We start from the raw sequence: 21,951 nt of genomic DNA, 5'->3' as shown, positions 1-21,951 counted from the left end.
TTCATAAAGCTTTTCCTTAATCCAAGATTAAGCTATGCTTGAGGCCAAATTAATGGCTTTTTTCTATGCTTTTAGTTTATGCATATTGATGATTCAATCCATTATAGATTAATAATCCAATTAGAGATCATTTTAATTATTTCCTTAATGATAAGCTTTATCCCTTAGAAAAAATTGAGATTTATCAGTCATAGCAGCGGAGCTATGGCAAAGTTTTTATAAAAATTATGCATAAAATAATTTCATTCAAAGCATAAAAAGAGGACTTCCTACCATATTCTAGGAATTATCATCCTAGATTAATTGAAAGAATTTCATTATAATCATGGAGAAATTGAATTTTAATATCATGCATAAAGGATAATTTTTTTATATTAAAAGTGTTACTTTTATCATTTTTAATTTTCATGCATAGAAGTATGCATAAAGAAAATTTTTTTATATCAAAAGTGTTACTTTTATCATTTTTAATTTTCATGCATAGAAGTATGCATAAAGGATAATTTTTTTATTAAAAGTGTTACTTTTATCATTTTTAATTTTCATGCATAGAAGTATGCATAAAGGAAAATTTTTTTATATCAAAAGTGTTACTTTTATCATTTTTAATTTTCATGCATAGAAGTATGCATAAAGGATAAATTTTTTATATTAAAAGTGTTACTTTTATCATTTTTAATTTTCATGCATAGAAGTATACATAAAGAAAAATTTTTTATAACAAAAGTGTTACTTTTATCATTTTTAATTTTCATGCATAGAAGTATGCATACTGGATAAATTTTTTATATTAAAAGTGTTACTTTTATCATTTTTAATTTTCATGCATAGAAGTATGCATAAAGAAGAATTTTTTATATCAAAAGTGTTACTTTTATCATATTGGATTTCATGCATAGAGGTATGCATAAAAGTTGAATATTTTATTATAAAAGTGTTACTTTTAGCATAATTGAATTTCATGCATAGAGGTATGCATAAAAGATATGGGAAGTGATAAGATATGATAAGATGCATGTGGATGTGGATATGGATGTGTGTATGAATGTGGATATGGGATGTGGCTGTATAAATGAGGATGTGAAAATGGAGATAAGCTTGTAGATGTGGATGTATGGATGTGAATGTGGATGTGGATGTGGATGTATGAATGTGGATGTATGGATGTATGAATGTGGATGTAGATGTGGATGTGGATGTATGAATGTGGATGTATGGATGTATGAATGTGGATGTATGGATGTGAATGAGGATGTAGATGTGGATGCATGGATGTAAATGTGGATGTGGATGTATGGATGTATGCATGTAGATGTGGATGCATGAATGTGGATGTATGGATGTGAATGAGCATATAGATGTGGATGTATGGATGTGAATGTGCATGTAGATATGGATGTATATATGTGAATGGGAATGTGGATGTGGATATATGTATGCATGTGGATGTGGATATGGATGTGTATGTATGAATGTGGATATGGGATGTGGATGTATAAATGAGGATGTGAAAATGGACATAAGCATGTAGATGTGGATGCATGAATGTGGATGTATGGATGTGAATGAGGATATAGATGTGGATGTATGGATGTGAATGTGCATGTAGATATGGATGTATATATGTGAATGGGAATGTGGATGTGGATGTATGTATGCATGTGGATGTGGATATGGATGTGTATGTATGAATGTGGATATGGGATGTGGATGTATAAATGAGGATGTGAAAATGGAGATAAGCATGTAGATGTGGATGTATGGATGTGAATGTGGATGTGGATGTGGATGTATGAATGTGGATGTATGGATGTGGATGAGGATGTGGATGTGGATGCATGAATGTAAATGTGGATGTGTATGTATGGATGTATGCATGTAGATGTGGATGCATGAATGTGGATGTATGGATGTGAATGAGGATATAGATGTGGATGTATGGATGTGAATGTGCATGTAGATATGGATGTATAGATGTGTGGGAATGTGGATGTGGATGTATGTATGTATGTGGATGTGGATGTATGAATGAGGACGTGATAATGAATGTATGCATGTGGATGTGGATATGGATGTGTATGTATGAATGCGGATATGGATGTGTATGTATGAATGTGGATATGGGATGTGGATGTATAAATGAGGATGTGAAAATGGAGATAAGCATGTAGATGTGGATGTATGGATGTGAATGTGGATGTGGATGTGGATGTATGGATGTGGATATGGATGTGAATATATGATATGTGATGTGAAGGAATCTGAAGTGAAGAGATGGAAAATGATGTGATTGGATGAGTACACATATAAATGGAATGTGGAATAAGTAATGTGGATTATATGAGGGATAATGTGGAAAAATGAGAGTTAATATAGAAATTGTAATTGTAAACTGTTTGTAAATGCTGTTTGTAAATGGCTGTTTTATGTCAAGAATGCTGGGAAAGCATTTTGACCGTCTTGTGATTAAGGTCGTGGAGACCTAACTGATAAAGTTGCAACTGCTGACGGAGAGTCAATGGAGGACGTCTCGCGTAGCAAGGTCGACCGAGGTCTTGACCAGCCTCGGTTCGATTTAAATGGTGAGCTTCCGGTACGGTGGATGAGGGACCAAGGAAGCGGCCTATGAGTGAAGCGCTAGGTCACCTGCGAAGGATCCTAGAGGGTGCTGACCATACGATGCTCGGGCTCTGGGTCACCTAGGATACCCACGCGTGCGTCGAGGAAGATATTGGAACAAGGAGTAAGAGTTGTTTTGTGAAACCGGGCATGGATCTGGTTGATTGACCTTGCTGGTCTTCAATGGATGAGTCCATGGCTCTTTATATGGATCTGTTGGTTGATCTTGCTGATCTTCAACGAGAGTCCATCTTGATTTTTATAAGTGATTATATTGCCGAGTATTATGGGCTAGGAACTATTGAAAAGACCCCTGTGTGGACAGGTGGTGAGCGTTCTAGTTGCCAATGATGCCATAGATACTTTGATGAAGGAATGATGGGAAAGTATGAATCAACCAGATAAATTGGAAGATTGTGATCAGTGGTACTATGGTTTCATTAAAGGATTGTTTTAAAGTTAGCTGATGCTAAGAAAAAGGCAATTTCATATTGGGTGTGTAAGTGGTGTGGCTAGTTTTATGTTTGCATGAACTTCCGGCTAGGGGGCCTTGGAACTCTTTTCCTTGGTACCCGGGACAAAACCTAACCAAATTCCAAATTGGATCCCATCACTACAGTGGTTGGGCGGTTGGCTAACCCATGGGATCGGATGGGGCTAGGCTGGACTGATGGATCCGTAGATCGAGATTTAATTTCTATTATTACGATAGATGAAGTAAATCCTGGATAGAAATTGTTCTATGGATAGGAATCAACGGCTGTGCCTCTTGATGGGGAAAAAAGCGTTGATCCCAATGATCCAAGTGCAAGTTTCTTCCTTGATTTGACCAAGTACCGTTAAAGGTGCAGTCAGATCAGTTGATCCGTAATGATCTTGACTACGTTAGAGTAAAGAGTTATCCTGGTGGAATCGCCCATGCTTTCCGGGTAAAGGAAGTTTTTTCGGTTTCAGTTTTGGACAAACCGACGGATTAGTCTCTTGTCCGGATATCCATGGGCGAGGCCTCGAGTGTGAGACCCCTACCCACGCATGATGTGCTACTTCCGCTGCTAGTACCCCGAATCCGTTGCGCGGTGGGAACATGGATCTCACAGTTGGTATCAGAGCGAATTGGTTAATAAAGATGAACTGAGAAGACAAATATGTCAAAAAGTTATGTAGAAACACAAAAAGGTTGTAATTGTGTGATATAATTCATACAATTTGATATTCAAACTGAAATTCGTAATTTGGTAATTGGGTCTTCAGATAGAAGTACCGCAATTATATAGAATCCCTGACTTGCTTGAGGCCTAGACATGATGGTATTTACCTTATAATTCCAAGAGCCACGACTACCCGTATATACCGAGAGTATACTGCAGCTCTTTACTGACAGTATATACGAGTAAATCTAAGACTTGAAATTATAAGCATTAATGCTATCCAGAGGATGATTTCGAATGTGGTTGATATGATTTTTAATTCTGTTTGAGAATTGATGAATTGATTTGGATTCTGATTGAAAAATGATGATCCCTGAAAATTGGTTGAAATGTAATAAGATGAGCGAAACCTCAATGAGAATGAATGGGACGAGTCCCTGTGATGATATTCATAACTGGAATGATGATAATGATTTCAGCAAATCACTATGAGATTAGTGGATTGTGCTGTCAGTTTGCTACTATTAATACTTGACCGTTAGATCAAGTTAAGGGATGACAAATTGAGAACTTACTTGACTAAAATTCCCGTGGAGGAATGTTCAGAAGGAAATTTTTCGGTCTAATGGACCATTATCATGTTAAAGATATGAATGATATGATTTGAATGAATTGTTGATGAGTTCTAAGGGATATTTATCCCAGTATTCTGTTGGGTTGACCAGAATATAAGAAACCCCAGAATAAAATTGGATCTTAAGAAATAGAGTTATCCTCTACCTTGCGAGATGAGAACATCTCGCACTTTTTTAAGTGGGGTAGAATGTAAGATTCCTCCCCAGGCTGAGGTATACAGGAGTAAGAATCTCTCTTTTTGATCTTATAATTATTCCCTCTCTAAAATAAAAGAAAGATTTTGTTATTAAAAAAAAAAGATCCTTTTCCTAGAATACTTCTCAGGAGTTCCACCTGTTTTAAGGATTCAGAACAATGAGTTCAGAAGTAAAAATCGGTGTTTTGGATACCAAGGTTTTGGTCTTTATTCGAGTACGGCCCAAAAGAAGTTCTCTATCTATTGGGGAGTTTAAGAAGTTATCCCCCAGATATTGTGAGCCTTATCTGAATTCAAAGAAAGTAAGTGACTTAGCTTACGAGCTTCTTTTATCTCCTCATCTCAAAGTTCTTAATGTATTTCATAGAAATATGTGCCAAACCCAAATCATGGAAAGACGGTAAAACTTCAGTGGCAAGATACCATTGGCTTCTAGGTTACGCTAGCTCCTTCCTTTATATAAGTCGTAACTTTTACTTGTCGCTCACAGTAATCTTACTTCCATCGATCTCCTTTCTTTCTTAATCTCCTTCATGGCTTGGCAACAAGAACTAGTTTTATCCATAATGATTCCTCACCTTCAAGACGCAAGTGAATCTGTGAAGAAGGATTTTATAGAGCAGTATGAGCGCTCACTTTTCCCTCACTTGGGAACTTCTGTAGCGCAAACCAAATGGCGGACCTATCAAAACATAACTAGGGTAACACCCTGGGGTCAGCAGCACTTTCGTAACAATGTCCGCTTGGCCATGGTTATTGAAGCTTTGGGTTTGGGTCCCCGATATTACTGTGCCATGAGATCAAGGCATCTTGGGTTTTCTGAGCGGGTCTTCTTACTGGCATGTTTTCTTCCTCATGAGAAGATATGCCTTTATCCCGTTTTTGGCTTGCCTCTCAGAGGTTCTTTTGTTAGATCACCTCATACCACTGAGATAGGTGCAGCAATAACCAACAGAATTATTCCCATAGATGAGTTACCTTATACTTGTGCAGCTTGTGAGGACTGCTTTTGTGATCATATGATGGACGGGCTTATGGAAGTGTAAAGAGTTCTTCTATCTTTACTGTATAAGTTCCGAGAATGAATAAAGTTTAAATCTTATTCTTATTTTGAATCTTGCTCTCTTTCAGACGTTTCTTGGTGGTTAATCTTGATTAAAATTTTTCTCTAAGTCTCATATTCGTGCATCTTGCGAAATTATCCCAGTTTGCGAGATGAGGACATCTCGCATTTTTTAAGTGGGGTAGAATGTAAGATTCCTCCCCCACCCCCTTTTTGATGTCTAGTATCTTTCCCTGTAATCAATCCCTCTTCAGAAATATAAAGACCTTGTTTTTATCTGTTTTAGCCTAGAGAGAGAAAAATATTCTAGAGAGAGAATATTCAGATTTTGAATATTTTTGGATAGAAAAATATCTCTTCTAATTCAGATGAGTTCCCCTGAAACAGAAATTCAAAAAGAATTTTCCAATGTGCAATTGGAATTAATTGAAAATAGGTATAAAGAACCTTAGCCTAAGGGTCTAGATTTTCAGAAATCTTTAGACTATGGTCCAATTAAGGTTCCTGTGGACCAATAGCATCAATCCATGTGTAGGGAGGAGATAAATCCAACTTGTAAAAAGAAAATACCCAAAAATGAGTAAATGCTCACATGAGGTGAAGAGTTGAAAATGTACAAGGTTTATTAGTAAAAAACTATGTGCAATATTAAAAATATGAGATATTTTGGGTATAATGGTTTTATTATGACACATATGTAAGGAAGGGGAGTCCCTTAAATGCTCACATAAGATGAAGAGTTGAAAATGTACAAGGTTTATTAGTAAAAAACTATGAGCAATATTAAAAATATGAGATATTTTGGGTATCCAAAAATGAGTAAATGCTCACATAAGATGAAAAGTTGAAAATGTACAAGGTTTATTAGTAAAAAACTATGAGCAATATTAAAATGATTCCATTATGACACATATGTAAGGAAGGGGGGTTCTTTAAAGGAGGTGCATATTTCACATAAGATGAAGAGTTGAAAATATACAAGGTTTATTAGTAAAAAAAACTATGAGCAATATTAAAATGATTCCATTATGACACATATGTAAGGAAGGGGAGTTCTTTAAAGGAGGTGCATATTTCACATGCTTGAATGAGTTTTAAACTCATAAAAATTGAGATATTTCATCTCTCCCTCTCTCCTCATTCAAGTCTAGTTCCAAAAAGTTAGCTTAACTGACCTAAAAATGGTCAATTATTGACCAAACTGATTTAGAAAATTCTAGAATCAATTTGTTTGGTTAGGAGCTCAATTTTTCCTATAAATAGAAGCCTCCCCCTTGTTGAAAAATATATAGTGTTTATGCATCGTTACTCTACTCCACCTAAGCCAAGAACTGTGAATTCATTTAATAATTCACTAGTTTTTGGATCTTTCCTCTTTCTTCAATCCCCATTAGTGGCTCCATCAACATACTTAACCAATTGATTGGTTGGGGGCCTCTACCGTGAACAAAGAATCAAGCAAATTGTAAGGTAATTAGTGAATATTGATCTTTTCTATAATTTCTCAATGTTTCTCTCTTCTCAACCCCTCTCAAGCTTGAGAAGCTTAATTGGTATGGTTTTTTAAATGCTATTAAAGTTAATTGGTGAATAGTAGTGAAGAGTTACATAATTTATAAATGCTATTGAAGTTAATTTTTATTTATGTTTAAATTCTAATGGTTTTTATGTAATTTCTCTCTCTCACTCAAGAAATGGTCATGCTCATGACCCATTCTCAATCCAAATGAAGCTTTTCATAAAGCTTTTCCTTAATCCAAGATTAAGCTATGCTTGAGGCCAAATTAATGGCTTTTTTCTATGCTTTTAGTTTATGCATATTGATGACCATTGTAGATTAATAATCCAATTAGAGATCATTTTAATTATTTCCTTAATGATAAGCTTTATCCCTTAGAAAATATTGAGATTTATCAATCATAGCAGCGGAGCTATGGCAAAATTTTTATAAAAATTATGCATAAAATAATTTCATTCAAAGCATAAAAAGAGGACTTCCTACCATATTCTAGGAATTATCATCCTAGATTAATTGAAAGAATTTCATTATAATCATGGAGAAATTAAATTTTAATATCATGCATAAAGGAAAATTTTTTATATTAAAAGTGTTACTTTTATCATTTTTAATTTTCATGCATAGAAGTATGCATAAAGAAAATTTTTTTATATCAAAAGTGTTACTTTTATCATTTTTAATTTTCATGCATAGAAGTATGCATAAAGGATAATTTTTTTATTAAAAGTGTTACTTTTATCATTTTTAATTTTCATGCATAGAAGTATGCATAAAGGAAAATTTTTTTATATCAAAAGTGTTACTTTTATCATTTTTAATTTTCATGCATAGAAGTATACATAAAGGATAAATTTTTTATATTAAAAGTGTTACTTTTATCATTTTTAATTTTCATGTATAGAAGTATGCATAAAGAAAATTTTTTTATATCAAAAGTGTTACTTTTATCATTTTTAATTTTCATGCATAGAAGTATGCATAAAGGATAAATTTTTTATATTAAAAGTGTTACTTTTATCATTTTTAATTTTCATGCATAGAAGTATGCATAAAGAAGAATTTTTTATATCAAAAGTGTTACTTTTATTATATTGGATTTCATGCATAGAGGTATGCATAAAAGTTGAATATTTTATTATAAAAGTGTTACTTTTAGCATAATTGAATTTCATGCATAGAGGTATGCATAAAAGATATGGGAAGTGATAAGATATGATAAGATGCATGTGGATGTGGATATGGATGTGTGTATGAATGTGGATATGGGATGTGGATGTATAAATGAGGATGTGAAAATGGAGATAAGCTTGTAGATGTGGATGTATGGATGTGAATGTGGATGTGGATGTGGATGTATGAATGTGGATGTATGGATGTATGAATGTGGATGTGGATGTATGAATGTGGATGTATGGATGTGGATGTATGAATGTGGATGTATGGATGTATGAATGTGGATGTATGGATGTGAATGAGGATGTAGATGTGGATGCATGGATGTAAATGTGGATGTGGATGTATGGATGTATGCATGTAGATGTGGATGCATGAATGTGGATATATGGATGTGAATCAGCATATAGATGTGGATGTATGGATGTGAATGTGCATGTAGATATGGATGTATATATGTGAATGGGAATGTGGATGTGGATATATGTATGCATGTGGATGTGGATATGGATGTGTATGTATGAATGTGGATATGGGATGTGGATGTATAAATGAGGATGTGAAAATGGAGATAAGCATGTAGATGTGGATGCATGAATGTGGATGTATGGATGTGAATGAGGATATAGATGTGGATGTATGGATGTGAATGTGCATGTAGATATGGATGTATATATGTGAATGGGAATGTGGATGTGGATGTATGTATGCATGTGGATGTGGATATGGATGTGTATGTATGAATGTGGATATGGGATGTGGATGTATAAATGAGGATGTGAAAATGGAGATAAGCATGTAGACGTGGATGTATGGATGTGAATGTGGATGTGGATGTGGATGTATGAATGTGGATGTATGGATGTGAATGAGGATGTGGATGTGGATGCATGAATGTAAATGTGGATGTGTATGTATGGATGTATGCATGTAGATGTGGATGCATGAATGTGGATGTATGGATGTGAATGAGGGTATAGATGTGGATGTATGGATGTGAATGTGCATGTAGATATGGATGTATAGATGTGTGGGAATGTGGATGTGGATGTATGTATGTATGTGGATGTGGATGTATGAATGAGGACGTGATAATGAATGTATGCATGTGGATGTGGATATGGATGTGTATGTATGAATGCGGATATGGATGTGTATGTATGAATGTGGATATGGGATGTGGATGTATAAATGAGGATGTGAAAATGGAGATAAGCATGTAGATGTGGATGTATGGATGTGAATGTGGATGTGGATGTGGATGTATGGATGTGGATATGGATGTGAATATATGATATGTGATGTGAGGGAATCTGAAGTGAAGAGATGGAAAATGATGTGATTGGATGAGTACACATATAAATGGAATGTGGAATAAGTAATGTGGATTATATGAGGGATAATGTGGAAAAATGAGAGTTAATATAGAAATTGTAATTGTAAACTGTTTGTAAATGCTGTTTGTAAATGGATGTTTTATGTCAAGAATGCTGGGAAAGCATTTTGACCGTCTTGTGATTAAGGTCGTGGAGACCTAACTGATAAAGTTGCAACTGCTGACGGAGAGTCAATGGAGGACGTCTCGCGTAGCAAGGTCGACCGAGGTCTTGACCAGCCTCGGTTCGATTTAAATGGGGAGCTTCCGATACGGTGGATGAGGGACCAAGGAAGCGGCCTATGAGTGAAGCGCTAGGTCACCTGCGAAGGATCCTAGAGGGTGCTGACCATACGGTGCTCGGGCTCTGGGTCACCTAGGATACCCACGCGTGCGTCGAGGAAGATATTGGAACAAGGAGTAAGAGTTGTTTTGTGAAACCGGGCATGGATCTGGTTGATTGACCTTGCTGGTCTTCAATGGATGAGTCCATGGCTCTTTATATGGATCTGTTGGTTGATCTTGCTGATCTTCAACGAGAGTCCATCTTGATTTTTATAAGTGATTATATTGCCGAGTATTATGGGCTAGGAACTATTGAAAAGACCCCTGTGTGGACAGGTGGTGAGCGTTCTAGTTGCCAATGATGCCATAGATACTCTGATGAAGGAATGATGGGAAATTATGAATCAACCGGATAAATTGGAAGATTGTGATCAGTGGTACTATGGTTTCATTAAAGGATTGTTTTAAAGTTAGCTGATGCTAAGAAAAAGGCAATTTCATATTGGGTGTGTAAGTGGTGTGGCTAGTTTTATGTTTGCATGAACTTCCGGCTAGGGGGCCTTGGAACTCTTTTCCTTGGTACCCGGGACAAAACCTAACCAAATTCCAAATTGGATCCCATCACTACAGTGGTTGGGCGGTTGGCTAACCCATGGGATCGGATGGGGTTAGGCTGGACTGATGGATCCGTAAATCGAGATTTAATTTCTATTATTACGATAGATGAAGTAAATCCTGGATAGAAATTGTTCTATGGATAGGAATCAACGGCTGTGCCTCTTGATGGGGAAAAAAGCGTTGATCCCAATGATCCAAGTGCAAGTTTCTTCCTTGATTTGACCAAGTACCGTTAAAGGTGCAGTCAGATCAGTTGATCCGTAATGATCTTGACTACGTTAGAGTAAAGAGTTATCCTGGTGGAATCGCCCATGCTTTCCGGGTAAAGGAAGTTTTTTCGGTTTCGGTTTTGGACAAACCGACGGATTAGTCTCTTGTCCGGATATCCGTGGGTTTCGGTTTCGGTTTTGGACAAACCGACGGATTAGTCTCTTGTCCGGATATCCGTGGGCGAGGCCTCGAGTGTGAGACCCCTACCCATGCATGATGTGCTACTTCCGCTGCTAGTACCCCGAATCCGTTGCGCGGTGGGAACAGGGATCTCACAGTAAATTACGGATTCTGGCTGGATTGGAAATTTCAAATAAAATCACCATAGCTCAAGCACAACTTTATCCAACACGAGAACACAATCTCACGACCCTCGAGCTATGGGATTTGTTAGGTCAACCAACATTCACGGCACATCCTTAAAGAATTTCCTTTACACAAGACTTCAACATGCCATGTTTGGGGTACTTTGAACATACAATGTATATTGAAACTAACCCCCTTTTTGTGGTTGAGTATGTGTTGGAAGCAGATTTGATCTTGGGGCATAAATGGACTATTGCTGCCCAACCATATAAACATATACACGTACATACAAACATATACACATATGCATATGTGTATATATAGGTGTGTGTGTGTGTGTGTGTATGCATGTGTGTATGCATATGTGTATATATAGGTATATGTGTGTGTGTGTGTGTGTGTGTGTGTGCATGTACATATGTGTGTGTGTGTGTGTGTGTATGTACATATAGGTGTGTGTGTGTGTGTGTATGTGCATGTGCATGTACACATATGTACATGCACACACACACACACACACACACACACACACAAAATAATGATAATTATATGTCCTCTTACTTTTTGCCTCTTCTTACTAACTTTCTTCCCATTATTAGCTTGCAACATCTTGCTTGTGTATAGTGTCCATGCTAACAATTATGCATATTTAGGACTCTATTTAATTACTAATTAGGGATTCTATATAGAATTACACATTTAAAAAAATAAACAAGGATTTTTGGTTAGTAGTGATCTTGAAGAAAAACAAAAATTTAAGTCCCCAATTGTCAACAGATCAGAATCAAATAAGTGCAAATGTCAATAATTGTAGAAATATTGAGAGTCGTACTATGTATGGACTTCCTTGAAGGTCCATTTCATGTTTGTTTGATACTATTTTAATGAGCATGGGCCAACTAGAAAGCCTAATATTTATTTGCACAAATTAAAATAACACATTGTAATACACTTTAATATATGTAGCACTCCCAAATTTGTACAAGACCACTACAACATTATAATGGATTAGGTTGAAAGTACATGTAGCTTCTACCACAAGAATATTGAGTGATTAGCACTATAGTAAGTCGTGTAAATGACCCTTCGATCACCAAGGCTAAATAATATGTGATGTGATATGATATGTGAGTGTGTTTGTCTCATGTAAATAAGAAGCAAGAGAAGAAGCCATGCAATATATCTTACAAGATAGGAAACAACATAAACTTCCAAGTCCGAAATAGTGAGAATGTGGAGTAGATTGTAATCTACATTTTTTTCTTTTCACTTTTTCCCAATCTATTGGTTCATTTTGAACTAAAGTGCTTTATTTATCATATATGTATGCATGTGTATATATACACAGAATTATAATCTGCACACCACACACATACATGCAGTATACATAAACATACACACATGCATGCACACACATAAGTGAAAACATATATATACATAGATGCATACACACATACATATATATATATAGATGCATACACACATACATATATATATACACACACATACATACATTCATACATACAAACATATACACACATACATACAAACATATACACATATGCATATGTGTATATATACGTGCGTGTGTGTGTGTGCATGTGCACATACGTACATGTACACACACACACGCAACAATGAGAATTATATGTCTTGTTATTTTTTACCCCTGTTTGTTACTTACTTTCTACCTATAATTAGCTTGTAGCATCTTGCTTGTGTACAGTGTCCATGCTAGCAACTGTGCATATTTAGAACTCTATTTGATTAATTAGCGCTTCTATATAGAAGTACACATTTAAAACAATAAACAAGGATTTCTTGTTAATAGTGACCTTGAAGAAGGGATAAAATTTTTAGTGCCCAAGATTATCAATAGATCGGGGATCAAATAAATACAAATGCTAATAATTCTAGAAATATCGAGAGTGGTACTATGTCTCAATCTCGGTCTCAACTTGCCTTGAAGCACCATTGTGTGTTTGTTGATACTTTTTTTAATGAGGAAGGCCAACTAGAAAGCCTAATATTTATTTGCATAAATTAAAGTAACACACTGTAGTACACCTGACATGTAGCACTCCCAAGTTTATACTATCACCACACTCTTATACTCCCAAACTTGTACTTTAACACTAGAGCCTTTGAATTGTAAGATTGTTACTTTACTTGAGAGAACTAGAAGTATAAAAAGGATAGTACAAATTACATTTTGTTAAAATTTATATCTAATGAGAATTTACAATACAAATCTCCTATTGTCAACTTTTTCATTATAAGAGTGTGATTGGAGACACCTACAAGTCTACAAGGGATAATTTCTTATATTATGGGGACTTCCAGGTTACTCAAAGTGGGGAAGTTAAACCTAGATGTATTTGCATAGGGATAATATTTTTACTTTATTATCTAGATCGTGACCAATGGATCATGTTGTAGGCGATGTCATTATTGTCTTTTAGGCTCCTTTTAGGCAATGTTAAATGCATGGAGGACTTTTCGTATTGCATTAACTGTGGGGTCCATTATAAAACTCTCTATTTATATAGAGATTCACGTCAAATGTGAGGGGTTGATATTTCACTTTATTAAAGAGATTTGTTTTTTGCTTTTTGTGAATTATATAGAGATTCACGGCAAATGTGAAGGGTTGATATTTCACTTTATTAAAGAGATTAATTTTTTTCTTTTTGTGAAATAGTACTGCAATGAGAGAGAGAGGATTTTGTTGAGCCAAAGAGGGGCAATCGTTAGTGTGGGAAGGTTAGAGAGACTTTGGAGTTCTCAATGTATTTGTTGATGGCAATGGAGTGATGAATTTGAGGAGGGCATAAGGGTTTGGGAAGGATGGTTTAGCTATAATGTTAGCTCAATTATTGAGCATATAAGGAAGATCAAATAATGCAAATCTCAAGATAGTTGTGATTCATGATGCAACCAGCCATGAGAAGGCCCCCATAATGCAAATCTTGAGATAGTTGTGATTCATGATGCAACCAGCCATGAGAAGGCCCCCATAATGCAAAGAGTAGTTGTAGTCGAAATTGTCGATCACCTCGAGGGTTCGAATTCCACCACTTGAACTGATCTTCTTATCTGTGTGACACACACATTATGTATATGTATACATACACATACACATACACATACACATACACATACACATACACATACACATACACATACATGCTTACATGCAAACATATACACACATACACATACACACACACATACATGCTTACATGCAAACACATACATGCTTACATGCAAACACATACACATACAGATACATGCTTACATGCAAACACATACACATACATGCTTACATGCAAACATATACACACATACATGCAAACATATACACATATTATGCATATTATATGTATATACAGGTATATGTGTGACATGCAAACACATACACATACAAATACATGCTTACATGCAAACACATACACATACATGCTTACATGCAAACATATACACATACACATACATGCTTACATGCAAACATATACACACATACATGCAAACATATACACATACTATGCATATTATATGTATATACAGGTACATGTGTGTGTGTGTGTGTGTGCACATATGTACGTGCGCGCACGTGCACACACATAATACGATGAGAATTATGTGTCCTCTTATTATTTTCTCCTTATTATTTACTTTTTACCCATAACTAGCTTGCAACATCTTGCTTGTGTATAGTGTCCATGCTAACAATTATGCCTATTTAGAACTCTATTTGATTACTAATCAAGGCTTTTATACAGAAGTACACATTTTGAAAAATCAACAAGGATTTTTTATTAATAGTGATCTTAAAGAAGAGCTAAAATTTTACTATCCAAGATTGTTAATAGATGAGGGATCAAATAAATATGAATGTCAATAATTCTAGAAATATAGAGAGTTGTAATATGCCTCAACTTGCCTTGAAGGGCCATTTTGTGTTTGTTGATAGTATTTTAATGAGCGTGGCCAACTAGCAAGCCTAATATTTATTTGTAAAAACTAAAATAAAACACTATAGTACACTTTGCATGTGGCACTCCCAAACTTGTACTATCACCACACTCTTGTACTCCCAAACTTGTACAACTCTAGAGCTTTTGAATTGTACGAGTGTTATTTTACTTACTACAACACTAGAGCTTTTGAATTGCAAGAGTGCTATTTTACTTGAGAGAACTGCAAGTCTAAAAAGGATAGTACAGATCACATTTTCTTAAGTTTTGTATATAATGAGGAGTTGCAGGATAAATCCACTATTGACAACTTCTTTTTTTTCGGGGAACAATATATATTTATAGTTATAAGATAAAAGCTGCCGTTTACAGAGGGTCTCTTTTCACACCTTCCACACCCAACCGACTCCCAATCCCTATGACAATTTCTTCATCGTAAGTGTGATTAGAGGCAGATAAAAGTCTACAAGGTACCATTTTCTAGGTTACTCAAAGTGGGGAAGATAGACCTATATGTGGTTGGAGAGGGATCATCTTTTCACTTTATTATGTAGATTGTGAGCAATGGGGGGATGTCATTGTTACCTTTTAGGCAACGTGAAATGCAACGAGGACTTTTCATATTGCATTAGCAATTGTGGGGTCCATTTTTTATTTTTTTCTTCCTATATAGAGGATCACATGAAATGTGAAGGGTTGAAATTTCACCTTATTAAAGAGATTCCTTTGTTTAATCTTTTTGTGCATTGGAGAAGAGAGGATTTCTTTGTAGTTGTCAATGCCTTTGATGGCAATGGAGTGATGAATTTCAGGAGAGCGTGGGGGTGTGTGAGGGATGGTTTAGCCATTAGGTTAGCTCAATTATTGAGCACACGGGAGAGCTTAAGCGATGTAAAGCTCGAGATAGCTGTGATTCGTGCAACCAGCCATGAGGAGGCCCCCGCAAGCGAAGAGCAGCTGCAGTCGGCGCTGTCTGCGATCACCGAGGTGGGTTCGAATCCCACCACCTGCATCGCCCTGCTCGCCAACAGATTGCGCAAGGCAAGCAACTGGGCTGTGGCTCTGAAATGTCTCATTCTGATCCACAAAAGCTTTGAGGTCCTCTATGGAGGCTTGATTTCGCAGCCAGATTGCTTGGATCTAGCCTCGTTTGAAGACAAGAGCAGGAGCTTTGCGGCTGTGCAAGCTTCGTCGTGGGTGCAATGGTATGCCAAGTTTCTACAAGAGAGGATGCAGGCTTGGAAGAGGGTAAGGAACTGTGATTTTGAGATTGAAGCAATGGTGAGGCAGATTGTAATGATAAATGAGGTATCCAAAGTGATCTGCAGCTGCCCACCACTTGATGGGGATGCTGCGAAGCACTCTCTGGTGAGAGAAGCGCTTCAGTATGTAATACTCGATAGCCTCGCCGTCCAAGACAAGCTCAGAACTCTTCTTAGAGAAGCGCATCAGAGGCTTGGCAGGCTCAATAGTTGGCAAATCTCTCGTTGCTCTCAAGTCTGTGAGAGCATCCTGGCTGATCGCAAGACCTTGATCCGGCTCATAGAGCTAGGGTTAGCATCTCGCTTGCTCGAATCTAATCGATGCCCCCCAAAGATCCACTTCCTGGACCATGAAGTCTCGGAGATACATAAAGCTCTACAGTCTCCTGTATTATCATATGATTAAGGGCCTTCATTTTCCTTCCTCTCACTTTCTTTCCTCTAGTATAACAAGCTTTGATAATTTGCAATGTCCCAAGTAGTAGAGCATAAGATGTATTCCTTCCTCTCACTTTCTTTGCAATGTGCCAAGTAGTAGAGCATGAGATGTATGAACAGATTGCCACTAACCCCTTATCCTTACACCTAAGCCTCAAAGGAGGGGAGAGAGTCATACATGAATGGATGACACCCTCACCTTTTGGCATAATGATGAGCATAATGTTATATGATGAAACAAAGTATAATTTTGGTTTTCTCTCCACTAGGGCGTCTTGTACCAATAAGAATGCCCACCTATCCCACCAATGAATGAAACATTACCTATGATTGAGGGTAGCGTTACATAGTTCTAATATCTACAAAAATTGCTTTAAAGTACACTTGTGTATAAAGTTTCAATTTTAGATGTATTTACATAACGTCAAAGTGTAAACAATTGACGTGACCCAAAATCAACACCACCTAAGCCTAAAAGAAGGGGAGTGAGCTATCTTGGACTCCATATGTAATACCTTTTGGCACAATAACGACACTAATGTTTTCATGATGAACAAAATGATATTTTGTTTATTCTCCACGATTAACATATTTCATATTGTTTGCTCAAGTTATGCCAGTAAAAGGGTGTGTACTTGTAATAATGAAGACAGCCTATCCACCATTAATGAATGAGAACACTAACTACAATGAGGGTAGAACTGCATGGTCCTAATTTCTATATAAGCTCATAAAGAGTAGATCCTTATGTAGTAACAACTTCGAAGGAACCTTGGTCATCTGGCCTTGAGTAGGGAGTTCCCATCACCTAGGGGGAGAGCATAGCCGCGCAAGGATGAGAGAAAGTAGTGCGAGAGGGCGTGCGCATGGTACGCGACTATACACATGGCTATCGTGTGCAGTCATGTGGCTATATCTATGCACTATAATTTTAGGATTTTAAATCCTCTCCGCGGTGCCGCCACATATCTCATCTTCTCCTTCTATGCATTAAGACTATGCATTAAGCTTAATGCTTTCAGCTTATGCATAGGCTTAATATATTAAGCTTATACATAGGCTTAATGTATTAAGCTTATACACATAGGCTTAATGCTTTAAGCCTATGTATTAAGCTTAATGCATTAACCTTATGCATAGGCTTAATGCATTAAACCTATGTAAAAGCTTAATTCATTAAGCTTATGCATTAGGTTAATGCATTCATACTATGCATTAAGCTTATACATATGCTAATGCATAAACTTTATTAATGCATTAAGCTTATGTATAGGACTTATTAATGCATAAGATTTATTAATGCATTAATCTTATGCATAAGACTTATAATGCATTAGTCCTATGTATAAGCCTTATGCATTAAGCATATGTATAAGGTTAATACAAAATCTTAAAGCATTAAGCTTATACATAAGCTTAATGCATTAAGTCTATGTATAAGCTTAATGCTTTAAGCTTAATATCTTAATGCATTAAGCCTATGCATAGGCTTGTATAAGCTTAATGCATTAGGACTATGAATTAAGCTTAATGTATAGGCTTAATACATTAAGCTTAATGTATAAGCTTTATTAATGCATAAGATTAATGTATAAGCTTAATGCATAAGCTTTATTAATGCATAAGATTAATGTATAGGCTTAATGTTCACCTATAACATAATAAATGATTAGTTTACTAATCTCTTCTCTTGTGTGGCTAGGTTAAGAGAATTCACTCTTAGTAACTTGAATCTCTCTCAAGAAATGGTGCCTTCTTTGCAAGAATTAGAGGTGATCACCCTTCTTTCATTCATGTTTTCATAGCACCTTCGGATTTCGGGCCTTTTTTCTTTAATACATTTTTGTTTGAAGCTTATGCGTGCATGCTTTAATAAAGCATGCATGCATAAGAAAAGGCTTATATATGGGCTTATGCATAAACCTTTATGCATAAACCTTTCTTATGCATACATGCTTTAATAAAGCATGCATGCATAAGAAAAGGCTTATATATGGGCTTATGCATAAACCTTTATACATAAGCTTTATGCATGGGATTATGCATAAATTTTTTTGCATAAGTTTTATTAAGCTTTATGCATGAGCTTATGCAAAGGCTTTATGCATAAAGCCAAAAAACGTATCAATAAAGACTATGCATTAAGCTTAATGCTTTAAGCTTATGCATAGGTTTAATGCATAAGCTTTACTAAGGCATTAAGATTGCATTAAGCTTATGAATAAGACTTATTAATGCATTAAGCCTTGGTAGTATAAGCTTAATGCGCTAGGCTGAATTCTTTAAGATTAATACATAAGCCTTATGCATATGGCTTAATTTATTATGCTTAATGCATTAAGGCTATGTACTAGACTTTAAGCTTTAATCTTTTGCATAGGCTTAATGCATTAAGATTTAAGCTTTAAGCTTATACATTGTGCTTAATGCATTATGCTTAATGCATTAAGACTATACATAGGCTTTGAGCTTTGAGCTTATGTATAGGCTATATGTATTATGCTTAATGCATTAAGGCTATGCATAGTCTTTATGCCTAATGCATTAAGACTATGCATAAGCTTTAAGCTTATGTATTATGGATTAATGCATAAGCCTTATGCATTATGCTTAATGCATAAAGACTATGTATTAGGTTTTAAGATTTTAGCTTATGTATAGACTTAATGCATTATGCTTATAATCAATTAAGTAAGACTATGCATTAGGCTTTAAGCTTTCAGCTTATGCATAGGCTTAAGTAAGACTATGCATAAAATTTAAGCTTTAATATTATGCATAGGCTTTAAGCTTAGGTATTACGCTTAATGCATTAAGACTGTGCATAGTGTTACTGCTTAAATGCATTAAAACTATGCATAAGCTTTAAGATTTATGTATTATGGCTTAATTCATAAGCCTTATGCATTATGCTTAATGCATTAAGACTATGCATTAGGCTTTAAGCTTTAAGCTTATGCATTATACCGAATGCATTATTCTTAATGCATTAAGACTATGCAAAGGATTTAAGCTTTGAGCTTATGCATAGGCTTAATGCATAGTCTTAATGCGTAGGCTTTAAGCTTATGCATAGGCTATATGCATTAACCTTATGTATTATGCTTGATGAGTTAAGACTATACATTAGGATTAATGCTTTAAGCTTATGCATAGGCTTAATGCCTTAAGCCTATGTATTAAGCTTTTTATTTAATGTATTAAGCCTACATTAATCTTAAAATTTCATGTAATTTATAAGCTTTAAGCTATGTATGCTCTATTGTGAGTTATGTAAAGTTTTTATGCATAAAGCTTTTTATCTAATGTATGCTCTATGTGACTATGTTTCTATGTTATTATGTAATGTTTTTATGCATATAGATGTGGCCATCATGCCGTTCATCACCAACGGACTAAGATTGGATATATGGAGGGGCATCCTCTAGTGCCGTGCCCATACCCATAAATGAACCAGATTTGTAGTGTGTTTTAGAGGCACAAGCGGCTTGGAATCGCTGGAAATCCTCGGGTGATTCACCTCAAAAAAATTTAGTGTACCACGTGCAATCAAAAGGAGGGGTATTTTAATTCAAATTTTGGAAAAATTTTAACAGGATTACAATAACAGGAGGGGTATTTTAATTCAACTTCAAAAAAAAATCCGTTAGTTCATAAGTAAAGAGGGATGGTTTTATTAGGGGAAACTTTTTTGTTAAGGGGTTTTTTAAATGCCCCTTGAACGCACGTGATACATATGATTTTTTAGAAGTGCACCCCCCGAGTGGAAACTTAGGTGTGGGATGAAGCAATTGAGTCACTTGGGCTTATCCCTAGGGAGGGTGGGATGATTTACTATTCCCTAGATGAGGAGAGCAAGCCCTATATGGATGACATGGGACATAGAGTTTATTATACCTTATGTCATTTAGTTAACCAAACCTATAAGGACGTCTTTAAACCATGGGGAGAACAAAAAGACAAAGACTTCATGTATGTAGTTTAGTGCATGCATGAATGATTTCCAAACCCGCCACACACACGTTTTTTTGATGAGTGGACAAGGAATCACATTATAAAGATCCTCAATAATAGGGGGTATCGCATAAGGAGGTATGTGAAAAATGGAAAACAAATTCCCACCAACGGTAGCATTAAGGCCTAGAAGAAGGCAAAGAAGGAATCCAGGGCGGGTACTAAACACCCTCAACACAAAAGGGGATGTGCATGAGTCAAATGCTGAAGTATGGTGATGGTGCAACAAAGTACGGATCTAGAGATGAGGAGAGCGGGCCTAGAAGGATGACATGGGACAGAGGGTTTATTATACCCTAGATGAGAAGAGTGGGGCTTACTATTACCTAGATGAGGAGAGTGGGCCTTATATGGATGACACACGATAGAGGGTTTATTATACCTTCTGTTGTTATGGCTCACCCTAACCCTCCTTGAAACACATCCAAAAAGAAATTACCTGGTGAACCGCCAACTATCGTGGGGATCTTTCCAATGGCGGAGCTTGTAACCCTTGAGGTCTCTAAGCTCTACAACTCCTTGAGAAGCAATTCCACTGTGCCTCTCCCATCGCGAGCATTATCACACCGTCGCGTTGCACTACGGGTACTCATCCCTCCTCTCAGCTCACTTCACTCACACACACTCACTAGCATGCATTAGGGAGAGAGATTAGCAAGAGGATTAGAAAGAGCAAGACTCAATTGCACAATGGGAGAGTATGTTGTATTATGAGAGATATTTACTTATTTACATGGCCACCATAAGTGTTCACACTCTCTTAAACTGTGCTGATCGGGCACTTTAGGCTCATAAGAGGCCTAATGCTATTATAATGACTACTCTCATAATATATCCATGCAGTACATCACTTAGGAATTCATCCTAACTTGCTACCACATGCTCTTGAAGCGGGAATTGCCATAAATACTCCGTCACATCATTACGGGCGTCCATCCACCAAGTTGTAGCTTTGGACACTACTGCTTCATATCTTCGGAATGTATGACCCTTTGGTATATCTATTGTGACTCCTTGATGTAAGGCAATGGTGGTAGCTCTTATTAACGCTA

The 21,951-nt window shown here is 36.2% G+C and overlaps 1 protein-coding gene across 1 annotated transcript; it reads left to right on the top strand.

The window, feature by feature from the left end:
• Positions 1–15,888: 15,888 nt before the first annotated feature.
• On the top strand, positions 15,889–16,912 carry LOC147612091 (putative clathrin assembly protein At5g35200). The gene has a single exon (XM_086783966.1). The coding sequence runs from the start codon at positions 15,987–15,989 to the stop codon at positions 16,851–16,853; it is 867 nt and encodes a 288-aa protein (XP_086640092.1). The 5' UTR covers positions 15,889–15,986; the 3' UTR covers positions 16,854–16,912.
• Positions 16,913–21,951: the final 5,039 nt, after the last annotated feature.

The sequence above is a fragment of the Cibotium barometz genome, chromosome 46 (genome assembly GCF_041138505.1).
Source record: "Cibotium barometz isolate CiBa-2024 chromosome 46, ASM4113850v1, whole genome shotgun sequence".
NCBI lineage: Eukaryota > Viridiplantae > Streptophyta > Polypodiopsida > Cyatheales > Cibotiaceae > Cibotium > Cibotium barometz.
Note: the sequence above shows the minus strand (reverse complement) of the source record. Positions and strands in the feature narration are given on the sequence as shown.

What these genes read in the sequence shown, in the direction of transcription:
- LOC147612091 (XM_086783966.1), top strand. Translation starts at nt 15,987, where the DNA reads ATGAATTTCAGGAGAGCGTGGGGGTGTGTGAGGGATGGTTTAGCCATT.